General features: G+C 35.8%; 2 protein-coding genes across 2 annotated transcripts in view; one reads left to right on the forward strand and one right to left on the reverse strand.

Annotated features, from left to right (window-relative positions):
• LOC146137360 (TATA-binding protein-associated factor 172-like) overlaps nt 1-8,965 on the forward strand; it is a 46,429-nt gene extending 37,464 nt beyond the window's left edge. Inside the window, exons 36-43 of the mRNA XM_083393874.1 lie at nt 21-151; nt 1,389-1,511; nt 2,813-2,990; nt 3,880-4,063; nt 4,177-4,306; nt 5,747-5,947; nt 6,947-7,112; nt 7,676-8,965. Coding sequence (XP_083250000.1) covers nt 21-151; nt 1,389-1,511; nt 2,813-2,990; nt 3,880-4,063; nt 4,177-4,306; nt 5,747-5,947; nt 6,947-7,099 — 1,100 coding nt within the window. The 3' untranslated portion in view covers nt 7,100-7,112; nt 7,676-8,965. The remainder of the gene's footprint in view (nt 1-20; nt 152-1,388; nt 1,512-2,812; nt 2,991-3,879; nt 4,064-4,176; nt 4,307-5,746; nt 5,948-6,946; nt 7,113-7,675) is intronic.
• Nucleotides 8,966-9,888: 923 nt separating this feature from the next.
• LOC146137361 (uncharacterized) lies at nt 9,889-12,886 on the reverse strand. Its single transcript, XM_083393875.1, has 3 exons — nt 12,835-12,886; nt 11,759-11,915; nt 9,889-10,419 (listed from the first exon to the last, which is right to left on the reverse strand). The coding sequence occupies exons 1-3, from the start codon at nt 12,884-12,886 to the stop codon at nt 10,017-10,019; spliced, it is 612 nt and encodes a 203-aa protein (XP_083250001.1). The 3' UTR covers nt 9,889-10,016.
• Nucleotides 12,887-13,886: the final 1,000 nt, after the last annotated feature.

The following is a 13,886-nucleotide window of genomic DNA, read 5'->3' on the forward strand; positions in this document are numbered from 1 at the left end:
TCCACTTCTTATTCATCCAGGTATCATCGCTCTGGAGGCTCTCCACCGCCAAGTCCTCCCCTTCATGCTCCGGAGGATGAAAGAAGACGTTCTCAAGGATCTTCCTCCTAAGATCATCCAGGACTACTACTGTGATCTCAGCCCACTGCAGGTTCGATGCGAAACGTTAACAAACTGGACGTAGAAACATAATTCGAAAATTTTTCGCCCGTACTAAGTTAAAATAGTCAAAAAGTATTTAAAATGGACTCGTGTCTAGTTGTCAAGTAGGCGGCGGGTCGAGGGCCGTAGGTTGGCGACCCCTGCTTTAAATTTACAAACATTTTGCCGCGTATAAAACGGTGAAACGCAACAAAAACCAACAACTTTACATAAGGAAGCCCCCTAACTCGCCAACGCCCACAAGGGGATGGTACCGCCCACGTTGGGAACCTCTGATCAGGCAATTTACCGATTCACTTACTAAACTTATCACTTTTATCTTGCGCTAATGCATAAAGCAGTTTCCACAAAGTTTTTCAACCTGTAATAAAAGTGTTTAAGTGTCTTTGACTTGATTTGTGTCTTGAAAAGTCAAACCCCTATGTTTTTCCCCTGAGAAGTCTTTGAATTTAATTTATGTCCAGCTCAAGCTATCTGTTTATACCAGTGTTTCCCAACCTTTTTTACACTAGTGCCCCCTTGGGCTCAGTATTATTTCATATCGCCCCCCTCATTTTGCTTTACAGTAAAGTATTATATTAATCGTAGTCCAACATCATATGGTCTTCACTTTCGTTTCGATAAACTGTTAGTGATATTTTAGGTTGTCTAACATACATTCACTATAGGAATTTATACATACATTATTTCACCAGGTTATGTCATTACCAGGAAAAAATCATATCTTTCTGAACCAAGACTTTAAATCATTTTCCACGTTGGGAACCTCTGGTTTAGGCCTTAAAAAGTGCCAGTAAAAAACAATTAAGATTACCCATGACATTCTACTGTTTCACACACGAATGCACTCTTTATAACAACACACCTGGCGTGATTCTATCAGTTTCATTTGCTTAAATCCTGTTTAATCTACAGGTGTAGTTGTACAAAGAATTTGCCGTATTTCTTAAAAATGTCCAAAACAAAATTTATAACTGTTCAGTCTGTTTTTGTGTTTTTTTTTTGTAGTCTGTTTTGTGTATGGAAAATGTTTTCCAAAAGTCTTTAAATATATAGTGTATTAATTTATTCCAAGTTATGTTTTATAAAGTGTCGTTAGAAAAGCTGTACCATTGAATTTACACTGTATTGTTTTTGATTTTTTTCGGCATACTATAAACTATGTGACGTGATCAACGGCTTATTGTACTTGTGTGCATTTACCATCCGTTTACTTTAATCTCCAGCTCCAGTTGTATGAGGACTTTGCCAAATCTCAAGCAAAGAAAGATGCTGAATCCACCATCACCAAGATTGACGAGGAGGGAGATCAGAGATCACTCAACAAAGATGCCTCACATGTATTCCAGGTAAGAGTTTAAAGCAGGAAGATAACACATTACATTTTTAAATGCTTTTTTACACAAGTCTTTTGCGGACAAACAGCTAACGACCATTTGCTTTTGTTTTATCGCCATTCTCCCTTTTTTTGAAGCTGAATATCGCTCGGAAGTTCGTACAGAAGATAATATCGCAAAAAAGCGTAACATAGTCAGGTCACTTTCGGCATGTTTATATTAAATTTGAACAAATTCCAGTTAAGAATTTGAAGATAACATGTTTATTTGAAGAAAATCGGAGAAGTCGCATGAGTAAAATTTAACGATAAAGTCATTGCATCTTTCTCAAATCAATGTTACAATAGAAAGTTTTTAAAATTTTTCAAGGGACTAGTTTTATACTTGTTGCTTTTTTGATACAAAAACTTTGTTTGTACTTTTCTACCCCTGCCTAAAAGCTTCTAAACACCTTTGTTTTAATTGATACTTGCCATGCCGTATTTCTGCCTCCGATTTCTCACTTTTGCTCAGAACAATCTGAATAAATTCAACCACGTGAACAGGGACGTGACGTGGGGGGGGGGGTGTCTAGGAGTCTTGACACCCCCCTTTGAAATATCAGTAAACAATATTCACAAAACTAAAACCGTGATTGCTGCGATGTTTCGATCTAAAACACGTTAGTGGTCGGTGCTTATCCCACCCACGCCCAATCACCGCTCGTTATCCTTATTTCATTTGGCATTTCGCCTGTCGCCGACTTGAGTAATCTCAAACAGGCCTGCGAATATGTATTTTATTGGTAAAACGAACCGACTCCTCAAGGACGCAAAGAAACGGGCGTATTAAGCACCAACAACGTGCTTTATAAACAAAATTAATTTTTTTTTCTTGATTTTTTTATATGAACTCCTGTATAATAACGTGAACTACTGTAGTCGGCGACCCAACCAAATTGAATGGCCACCTACGGTAAAAGACACTATCCTAACAGTTAAGTTTGGCGAACCCTGCCTCAGAGTTTCTAATGTCGTATTTCTGCCTCAGTTTTCTCACTTTTTACATTTTGCTCAGAACTAATCTCAATAAATCTAACCATATGAACCACTGCAGTCGACGACCCAACCAAATTATACATCAACCTAATATTGGGTTAAAAAACACTTTCTTAGAGCTTCTAAGCACCTTTATTACCATTCCAAGCGCTGTTTTTCTATTTTATAGAGTGATAATAATTAATGAAAGCTACAAAAAAAAATCCAAGCAGTTATAGAAAAAGTTTGGCGACCCTGCCCTAGAGCTTCTAAACACTTTGTTTTTTACCCTCGCAGGCGCTCCAGTATCTCCAGAAGGTTTGCAACCATCCGCTCTTCGTACTTTCGCCGAGTCATCCCCGCTACCAGCGCTTCATGACTCAGCTGAAAAGCGCTGGCAGTTCGTTGCGTGAAATCAAACACGCGGCCAAATTACCGTCGCTCAGACAACTACTGCTCGATTGTGGCATTGGAGGTGTGAATATAGGCTTTACTCTTTATTGTACCCAATAATAATCCAGTTTATCAAACGATACAGTCGTTATAATTATAGGAAGTGTTTTTTATCCCCAGTTTAAATATAGTATTATTACAGAAATATAGTTTGAAATATACACGATAAGGAAGATACACTATACGTACGTGTTTAACATACTATGATCTAGATTTTTTTTACTATTAGAGACGTGTGAGCTTTTATCTTTTTTAATTGTTAAACTAGTTTTACGAAAAACCTCACATCAGTGATTAGCTTGAAAATGAATTGCAAAGCCAAACAATCGACATCGATAAAGAATTTTCGATACGAATCCACTCAACCTTTAAATTTTATCCAAAAACAATAGGTTACTCAATTCCGCAACGCTCAAGCGAGTTTTAATCTACTAACCTAAAAAACAACTTTTTAACGTTTTGCCCGAAATACCGGGTATCGGTATCGGGAAATTGACCAATTCAAACCGGCATTTACCAAATATTTAGACTAGGGGTTCTTAAACTGGGGTCCATAAACCCCTTAGGGTTTTGTGGACTAGTTTTAGGTGGTCCATGAAGGCCTAATAAAAATATAAGTTTATATATAAGAGGTAATATATTTATCAAAGAAAACAGTTTAATTACCAATAAAACGGTTTTGCACTGAATGCATTAGGACCCAATTTCACTTTTACATTTGTAGATCGAAATGAGCAGATTTATAAAGTCTTTTTGTATTGTGACGTAAATTTATGACGTCATTTGAATTTTTTGTCTACCGTGTTCAACGCAAAACCCCTCAAAAAATTAGGGACCGCGGTATGAAAAGTTTAAGGAAAAATTAACTAAATAATTCGTTTAAATCCAATACTATCTTCACACCGTTTCAGTTCCGGCGGATAGCGGCGCCGAGGTTTCGGTTTTGGGGCAGCACCGGGCGCTTATTTTCTGCCAGCACCGCAACATGCTCGACATCATCCAGAACGACCTCTTTGGCGCCCTCATGCCCACAGTCACCTTTCTGCGGCTAGATGGCGCTGTTCCCGCCAACCAGAGGTTCACACTCGTATCGAGGTGATTTCCCGCTGTTAAGAACTGCTGCTTAGTATTCGCTCGTAAATTTTTAGTCTAAGTTTGGTAATTACGAGATTTTTACTGTTTATTTTTTCCTTCAATGTCTCCTTCAGGTTCAACAACGATCCTTCGATCGACGTTTTACTTCTCACAACAAAAGTCGGCGGTCTCGGTCTAAACCTCACAGGAGCTGACACTGTTGTGTTTGTTGAACACGATTGGAACCCCATGGTCGATTTGCAGGTTACTATTTTGATGTTAACAACTTGAATCGAATTCACTGCTTACAGGATTCGAACCAGTGCGGGAATATCCCATTGGATTTCGAGTCCAACGCCATAACCACTCGGCCATCGCAGCACTGATTAAATGCGTTGGTCAGCTGGTCAAAATTTAATGTATTATCTAATTATAATAAAAAAGTAATTCGCTGCGAACAGGATTCGAACCAGTGCGGGACTGTCCCATTGGATTTCGAGAACGCCTTAACCACTCGGCCATCGCAGCACTGATTAAGTGCGTTGGTCAGCTGATAAACATTTAATGTTTTATCTTATTTATCAAACAAAAAAAGGAATTCGCTGCGAGCAGGATTCAAACCTGTGCGGGTTCAGTTGTGACAAACTTTAGCCCGGTGGGTCTCAACATTTATTTCGCGGCGACCCATAATACCAAGCTTAAGTATAAGATTGGACGACCCAGTTCTCTTTACTCGGGCATGGAGTACTTGTAAGTCAACCATAGGGTTACGTAGACATGGCTCATAGTAATTATGTTCAAGTTTGTTAATGCCATTTGACTTACCTTTTATTCACTTGTAAAAGTCAAATAGCATTAACAAACTTGAATATAATTAATATGAGCTACAGTATGTCTACGTAACCCTATAGTCGTTTTGCAATTAAATATTTGTTCTTAATACCCTGGATCGTATCCGAACTACTGTTGGTTTCTCAACCTTTATTTCGCTGCCACCCAAATACCAAGCTTAAGTATAAGATTTGCCAACCAAATTTTCTTTTTAAGTCAAAGGCAATGACCCTGCCCTAGAGTAACCTTACCACCGATGGCTCTTCATTATTCAAATAAAATGTTTACAGCACTGGTTATTTGTTAAAATTAGTGATTTGCGTGGTATTTGTTGTGAACATGCAGATTAAGAAGTTACGGCGAAACGCCGCCTGCCTATATTATTTTAAAAAGTTAGTTAATAGAAATCTTACTCGGTCGTGCCTTTTTTAATAACGTGTGCTTTGCAACCAAATAATTTGTTTTATTGCACATAACTCAGTTATTACTGTTATTGACGTTAAGGTAACCGTAATTCTTTATGTTTTACCCAGAAATTAAGATGAATATTGAATAAATAAATTATTAACACGCGGTAAAGTTTCACTAAAGCCTGTAACCGTTTTTATTTTATTTTATAAAACGCATGTATAAAGTCATGTCGCATGTGCTACATGTACCTTTGGAATTGGGCCTTTAAGTGCTGAATATATCACCTTGATAAAGCTTGCATGTTATTAACGATACTTATATAGAAATTGACTAGTTTTCGCCGCAAAGACAGTCAACATACTGTTACCCAAATGTAACTGTTGAGAAGCAAATTACGGCAGTTACAGTTTAATGTGAACCTGTCCTAGAGTAACCTTACAACGCCCAACGTTTATCTTTCAGGCGATGGACCGAGCGCACAGGATCGGTCAAAAGAAGGTTGTCAACGTTTACAGACTGATCACTAGAGGCACCCTTGAGGAGAAGATCCTGGGGTTACAAAAGTTCAAGTTGAACATTGCCAACACGATAGTAAGTGATGATAACCGCGGTTTACAGAGCATGGGAACTGGACAGGTGCTCGACCTTTTCAACGTCGATAAGGTAAGAATGTTTGGATATGAAAAATACATACATAGTGTATATATGTGAACAACAACTGTGATCTAGCCCTTCTTAAGTCTTTTTGACCAACAAATAACGGCTTACGTAAGATAACACGGTTTAAAAGTATAAATGTTGATTTTCGAACAAGACGTTTGCGTCTAAACGTAGCAAATCGACTCTAATGACAGTTTTTTAAATAGCTGAAGGTAGTATGCGCGGCAGGCGCAAAAAATTAAATATTCCGCAGGTCATGTGTGTGTTTAAAGGCCACAAGTTTGACTCACCTGATTTCGACCCATATTTTCACATTTAAACAAGCAAACACGTGATGTCGGGATGTACTACAAAAAACTGAGAACACTTACTTTGCACAGATCTTGAAAAAAAATAATTAAGAACTTGGAAAATGTTTTTTGGTAAAAATGTCTCTCGGGCTGCGCTTAATAAACACAAATACGAGGACCTAAAAATGTACTTTTTTTTCAAAAAAAAAACGAAGTCTATACATATTTTGAAAAAAAAGGTTTATTTGTTGACGAATTTGACCGAGATTATTTGAGAGAAACTTCCCTTCTGAAGTTTCTTTTTCATCAACGATACGTAAGCGGTAATGAGTTATGGTTTTCAAATAAAAAAATGTAATCGAAAAACAGCAAATCCACTTATTTAAGACAGTATTTTTCAAACGTGACATGCGAGGCAGGCGCTGAAAATGGAAATATTATGCTGGCCGAGTTTTTTGAGTATTCAACACTTGTGTGGTTTTTTACCACGCGTACTATTTATGTTTAAAAATAGTGAAATACCAACATGGACTTGGACTTAAAATTACCTTTAGTCGAGTTTTTATAGAGCAATTAGTTTTCCTTTATTCCAGGACGCAAAAATGTGTAAAGTTGTGTTCCAGCCAGATTACGAACAGATTGGCGATATTTTGAGCTATTCTCAATATATTTAGCCGAGGTTTATTAGAGAACGTTCATTTTATTTGTCCAGGATGCTGAAAAGAAGTCCAGGTCTTCTTCAAACGAGGCAAAGTCTCCGAGCAAAGGACTTCGTGCGATGATGGACAGCTTAGGTGAGCTGTGGGACCAGAACCAGTACGCCGAGGAATACGACATCAACAACTTCATACAGACGCTATCCTAATGCTGGTTAATTGGTGAGTGTAAGGTAAAAAAAATTGGTTGTTGACCGATTTTGAGATATGATTATGTTAAAAGCAACGGGATTTTTTTGTTTATTTAAATGTTTGCATTTTCAAGTTTTTTGTTTGTATTTTTCAATGTCATGAGAAAAAATTCGATCATTTTTTAGCTTTTTATTGATAGTTTACCGGTATCAAGATATGATTAGTTAAAAACACTGTTTATTTAAGTTTTATGAAAAAAATACTTATGAGTTCGATATTTTACGTTTTAATTCACTTTTGACTTCTGTCGAGATTTAATAGTGAGGTTACTGTAAGTGTAAAACAACATATTTTTATTAGTTTTTTTTTATTTTACTGTTTGCATTATTATTTTTATAACTAAAGAATTACTCACCCATGACAATATTATATTTGAGTGAAAGGTAAAAACACTGGTTGTTAGGCTTTTTAGTTTTCTGTGTTTAAATAATCCAACCAGTTTTAGTGAATGTAGACGCTGTTTACTAATAATAACTGTCGAACAAACCAAGTTAAACCCTGTTGTTTTAAAAAGTTGCTTCATTATTTTTTAGGACTTCAACCTGCTATGGACAAAACACGAACTCCTAGACTACAGAAATATGTCTTTCGCTAGGGGTTCTTAAAAAACTGGGGTCGGTTGAACCCTTGGGGGTACGTGGACTAGTTTTAGGGGGTCCATGAAGGCCTTATTGAAATATTAGTTTATCATTTCTTATAAAACATTTTTCAAAGAAAATAGTTCAATTAAGAAAAGTTTTTGAAACAATGTATTTCGTCTCTATTTCAGTTTCACATTTTTTTGGCCGGAACCAGCAGAGTTTTGAAGTCTATTTGTATTATGACGTCATCTCCAAGTATTTTTTGCCGACTCTAGTCCACGCGAAGCAAATAGTTTTTTGAGGGGTTTTGAAAAAAGTTTAAATATACATTCAGTGCAATAATGTTTTGTTTTCAATTAAAAATACTTTTTTTTAAAAAAGGATTTCTTTTCAAACATTAATGGTTAAATTATACCTTCATCGCGTACCCCAAGAGGTCCACCCCTGCTCTAATGCGAAGTTCTGGCGTTTCTCAACGTGCAATAATATACGAGAATGCATCGATTCATTGAATGAACATCAATCCGCCATTTGTTTGAATGCCGCGTGGTTTAAAGCAATGCACATTGAATGACAAATTGATTGTTTTTTTTTGTGGTATGATTTTATAATGGAAATACTAATTCAGTTGTTCGTCCGTTTGCTTTATTAAGATAATTTGAAACCTGATAAATTTGTGTAATATTTTATGTTACAAAAGTGTAAAAAAATACTGCAGTTTTCCTTTCTTCGGTTCATAAGATTCACCAGAAAATGAATTTAAAATATATTAAAAGCGAAAACCTTTAAACCCAGTTTGAGAATACTGCACTAAATCAATAAAATATATAAAGCATTTTTTTTTAATTACAGGCTACCTTATTTGTAAACGAAAATATCTTGATTCAAAATTAGACTTGCCCATATAGTAAGCATTCAAGTAAACTTTTCATAACTGGAACAAATGATATTTCCTATTTTACGGTAATGCCTTCTTACTGTAAAATTAGACTTGCCTACAGTGAGCATGCAAGTAAACTTTGAATAACTGGTAAAAAAATTATTTTCCACCTGATACTGCATTCTTACTGTTTGTTTGTGAACCGTCTTTTGTTTTAGCTGCCTCGGATTTTTGTATACATACGTTAACGTGATTTTGATGATGTGGTAACATTTGCAAATATTGGCTGATAGCAAGCGTTTGTCTTGTTTTTTGTTTTACCTATTCTTTACTGTGTTCCATTCGTTTTGTATTGTTTGTTATACAAGAAAAAACGCATTTAAAGTGACGTCGTTCAAGCAGGTTAGTTACTTTCAACAAATTACAGCAGATAAATCCTACTAAGCACATTTAAATTGACCAGCTGGAATGCAGCCTCAAATATTACACTAAACTAAAGCCATGCCAACAGCAGCGCAGCCTAACTAGGTGGAAGAAAGTATAAATTATAAAAAAACACTAATCAGGTTTTACGAAAAGTTTTTATTTGAAACAGACAAGATTTTCAAAATTTGGCAAATTAAATTAAAACTTTTTTTTTTCAAATTGCCTAAATACTGACAGGTTAAGTTAAGAATTGTTCAATTTCCTATTTAAATTTGAGAATAAAAAACTCTTAAATACTTTTTAAAAATATTTTTTTCTGAAAAGTGAATGATAAAAATGGCAACACTAGGCATTGCCAAATGTTAAAAATAATACAGGCCTAAAAAAATTGGGAAAAAAAGTTTTTTTGTAATTTATTTTGAATAATTTTTGCCACGAATTGCCCCAAAATACCGGATTTAACCAGTTTAAGGCGATTCTAAAAGGTTTAAAGACGCCAGGAAATTGTTTCAAATGTGGTTATAAGAGGTTTATAAACTAACATCAAGTATTTTTTTAATTAGAATAGATATTTGGTTGTTTTTCAGTAGTTAGAACTTCATTGTCTTTAAATCTTAGAAAACCTAAAAATTTGAAATACTGCCACGAGAGTTTTTTTACCACAAGACAAACAATTTTGCGGAACGTTGCACAGAACAAAGTAAAAGCAAGACAAAACATTTTGAAAGGACGAAATTATAGGCATTTTAAAAAAAACACAGAATTATTCTGCTTATATTTCAGCAGGATGGTTTGAAAACAATGTTCAAATTGAGTGCAACCCGTTTTTAACAAAACAAAAAAGTTATCAAAAGCCTAATTGTGAAAAAGTCAGAATTAAAAGATTCCCTCAAAGAAATTTTAAGTGCGACGTTACAAAAAGTTTGTCAACCAAAATAGCGACCAAAAAGGTTGCTTTTACACGCGATGATTGCACAAAAAAGTAGGTCAGTGTTGAATATACAAGAGTGCTGCTGTGTGAGCGATAACGACCAAAAAACTCTGGATCAGAAATCCACCCAGAGGTGAAGTACAACCACTAGTGGTGACTGGAAGCTTCAGGGTGGTAAGTAATGTCAAATGTGTATGTGAAGATGCAGTGTTCGTGTCAGTTGATGGTGCTTCAGATGAACTTTGTTTAGAGTTCGTTGAACTTTGACCTGGAGTCGAGATTTTCGGGGTCATTGAACCTTGGACTTCAGTTGAACTTTGCGATGACAAGTTTCCGCTGACGTCAGGGTTCATTGTGACGTTATTAAGGGTGCTCGTTCTGTTTAGCTTTTCTGCCTCTATGACGCTGATGTCGCCAGAGTTGCATAAATCCCAGTCACAGTAAATGATGTTGCACGACCTGCAAGAAAAGGTTGTCTACTCTTGATCAATGATTTCACGTAATAGGAACTATTATGAACTAGTCACATCACAAATGTAAATATTTTGGATTCAAGAAATTCAAAGCAGTTGGAAGTAAAATTCCAAAGCCTGTATTACCACTGGTGCATTTATAAAATTATAGGTAGGCCCTTTATAGTTCTATCTAAGACATGGGTTCTTAAACTTTTTTTGCCTAAAGTTTTTTTTCGCGTGGACCACCGCAGGCAAGAAAATTTTCAAAAATCACGTCATAAATTGACGTCACAATCAAACAGATTTTCAGAAATATGCTGATGATTTAAATAAAATGGAGTCTAAATACATTTAGTGCTAAAACGTTTTATTGTTAATTAAACTCTTTTCTTCAAAAAACTTGATTACTTCTTAAATATACACTATTATTTTAATTTGGCCATCATGGACCCCTTAAAATTATTTCACGGACCCCCGAGGGGTCAATGGACCCCAGTTTGAGAACCCCTGATCTTAGCTATGTTCAAAACACTATTTATCGGTCAGGTATCGCTCCAAAACAGTTCGTAAGCTATATAACTTAAAGTATCGCTATTGATCCGATATTATCGGACAATTTGTTACAAAGCCCTGTGAGAATGCGGTAAACATAAATCTAAATTGTTTTAGGTAGGCCTATGTATCGCTCATTGCATAAGTTATATTAATGTTAGAATTCGTCAAGCTGGAAGTAAATAATGAAATAAAAACATTAGGAAATTATATGATTTATAAAAGTGTTCTTCAACCGAGTAAATTAAACATGGTTTATATTGATGTATATTTAAGATATTTTTCGAAAGACACCTTTTTGGTCAAAGCTAAAATAGAGGCTTAAATTTAAATAGTTTTGTTTTGTTTTTATTTTTTATGTTTCATCCCGACGTTAAAACAAAGAATGCCACGTATTTAAAGCAATTTACTATTATTGGCACCAGTTTCTTAGAGTATCCCAGTGCACTGTGTTTTTCCCGCGCATTAAAAGTAAAATAATTTTGTGTCTTTATTAAAGATGGCACTGAACTTGTTTTTGCTTTAAGCAAATACTTGTTTGTTACCTTCTGTTGGAGCTTTTAAACATAAACTATAGTGCAATGACGCTGCTTAAGGCTAAAGCTTTTATCGGCACAAGTTCCTGAGAGTGTCCCCAAGTCAAATAATGTTGTATTTTATTCATGATGTCACTGTTTGTTTTTGCTTTAAGCATACTTGTATGTTGCCGTCGGTTTTAGCTGCTAAAATGTAATATATATCGATGCTCCTGAAAAGCTTTTGCCGCTATTGTTATTTTGTAGATAACTCACGAAATCTCGAAATCGTTTGCGCTTTTGTTGAGAGTGTCCCAGTGCTGCCGGCGGAGGTCGCTAGAGAGGTCGGAGCAAGAGAGAGAAGGAGCAGAGTGGGAGGAAGTGGACGAGGAGTTGACGCATTTCCAAATCTCGATCGGGTTCGAGTCGTAGACTAGAAGGGAGGAAATGCAATTATAATGCTTGACTTTTTATTTCTATTACGATGTGCCGTAGTTTTGGCCATTTCGATACCATTCGATACAACATGGCTTTATTGCAATAATTTAAAAGTTTAAGCGAAATGCTTTCGGGTCACAGAAAGTATTAATTGCGTTAAGATCAGTGGTCGGCAAACTGTGGGCCGCAGAGCCATTTTAAGTGGGCCGCGAGTTACTTTTGAATAGTTTAGTGTTATCACGTAGTTGTGGGCCGCGTGATAGCCTTACACTAACTGCACTTTATTTTAAAAGTTAGTGTGGCGTAGAATTTTTAAATTGGCTCAGCTTGGAAAGGTCAACGTGCCAAATGTGGTCATGAGAGCCTGGCGAACTATATTTTTTGCCAACTTTAACTATATGTTAACGCGTCAGTCGCTATGTAGAAGCCTGCTGTCTTAGGTTTTAGGTTTCATGCAACTTTCAAGTGTGGAAAACAAGCCATTTCAAAAAGTCAAAGTACAGTCTTTTGTAAAACAACTTAAGTCCAATTGAAGTATTTTTGAATAAAGTGGGGCATGTACTCACGCTAATTCTTTAATGAGATTTGAATTGCATGTTGTAGCATTACATCGAACGATAACGTCCTGATCTCCAAGGTTACTTGTTTAAGACGCCAAGTTATGACGTAATTATGTGAGAGATTTTTCTTCGTCACGGCCAGAAAATCATTTTATTTTTACGCCGATTCACAATTTGTTTTAAATAGTACACCGAAAGCCATCGCATATACGTAACGCTAGTTATACGTATAAAATAAACCGTAATCGTTGGTCAAAAATCAGCTTCAGAAGGGCTAGATCACAGTTGTTGTACACGTAAGTGTGTGTATCTTCCCCTGATTAGTTGCAAATAGTTATTGTATTTTTAACTCACTTTCATGTCCAAATACGGTAGTGGAGTAGTTGAACATGCCTTCGCTCTTCATGCAAACTTGGTTGGGTGCGCACAACCTTGCAGCCTTCTGCCTATGTACGGTCCGCACCCGGACTGAGTAGCCATCAAAACAGTTCAGACTTACAGCGTTGCAATATACAGCCATTGCCGAAAGTAAGGCAATGTAGACAAAGAAGCAATGCTCCATCGTTCAAGTTTTCTGTAAATAACAGTAAAAAATGGATGTTGTTTGATATAACGAAGCAGTTATGGGTTTACATAGTGATTTAATTAAGTGATTCACAAAATGTGAGGTTTAATATTTTTATGGTTTCACATGTATTTTTCAAAAAAGCTATGCTTTGGTATATAGTTTATTTTTTCTATAGTTTATTTTTATAGTTTCTATATGGCAAAAGATTGCTATTCTATATGGATATATTTAGTCGTTTTTGATACGACAATGCTTAGTTTTTATATATGGCTAATTAGCGTTGCTTGTTTTACAATAAAGCTGAGAAAAGCCTTTCTCCTTAAATTTTAAAAGACTTCGCCTGAGCTTTGTCAGCAAAACGACAAAAACTCGAAAGACTAAACAACGGTTTATGCAAAGCTGGTAAAACACAAACTTTCAATATGGACTATTTACGGCGGGATGCCCAATATTTATAAAAGCTAGTTTGTAAAGTTTTAAATACAAATTCTAGTGAGTAGTGTGCGAAAAAACACAAAAGCGTATCGAAAAAAAAATGTTTTTTACAGCGGACCCCTAAAATTTTTTTTGGCTTCGCGTGGACCACGATAGGCAAAAAATGTTAAACAATGACGTCTTAAATTGACGTCACATTACAAATAAACTTCATAAATCTGTTGATTTCGTTCTGAAAACTGTGAAAGTGAAATAAAGTTTTAATACAGTCAGTGCAAAACCGTTTGGTTTTTAAACTGCTTTCTTTGAAAAAATGATTACTTTTTAAAAATACACAAATATTTCAATTTGACCTTCATGGATCCCCTAAAACTAATTCACGGACCCCCAAGGGGTCCATGGA

Source organism: Ascidiella aspersa, chromosome 7, assembly GCF_963924565.1.
Source record: "Ascidiella aspersa chromosome 7, kaAscAspe10.2, whole genome shotgun sequence".
Taxonomy (NCBI): Eukaryota; Metazoa; Chordata; class Ascidiacea; order Phlebobranchia; family Ascidiidae; genus Ascidiella; species Ascidiella aspersa.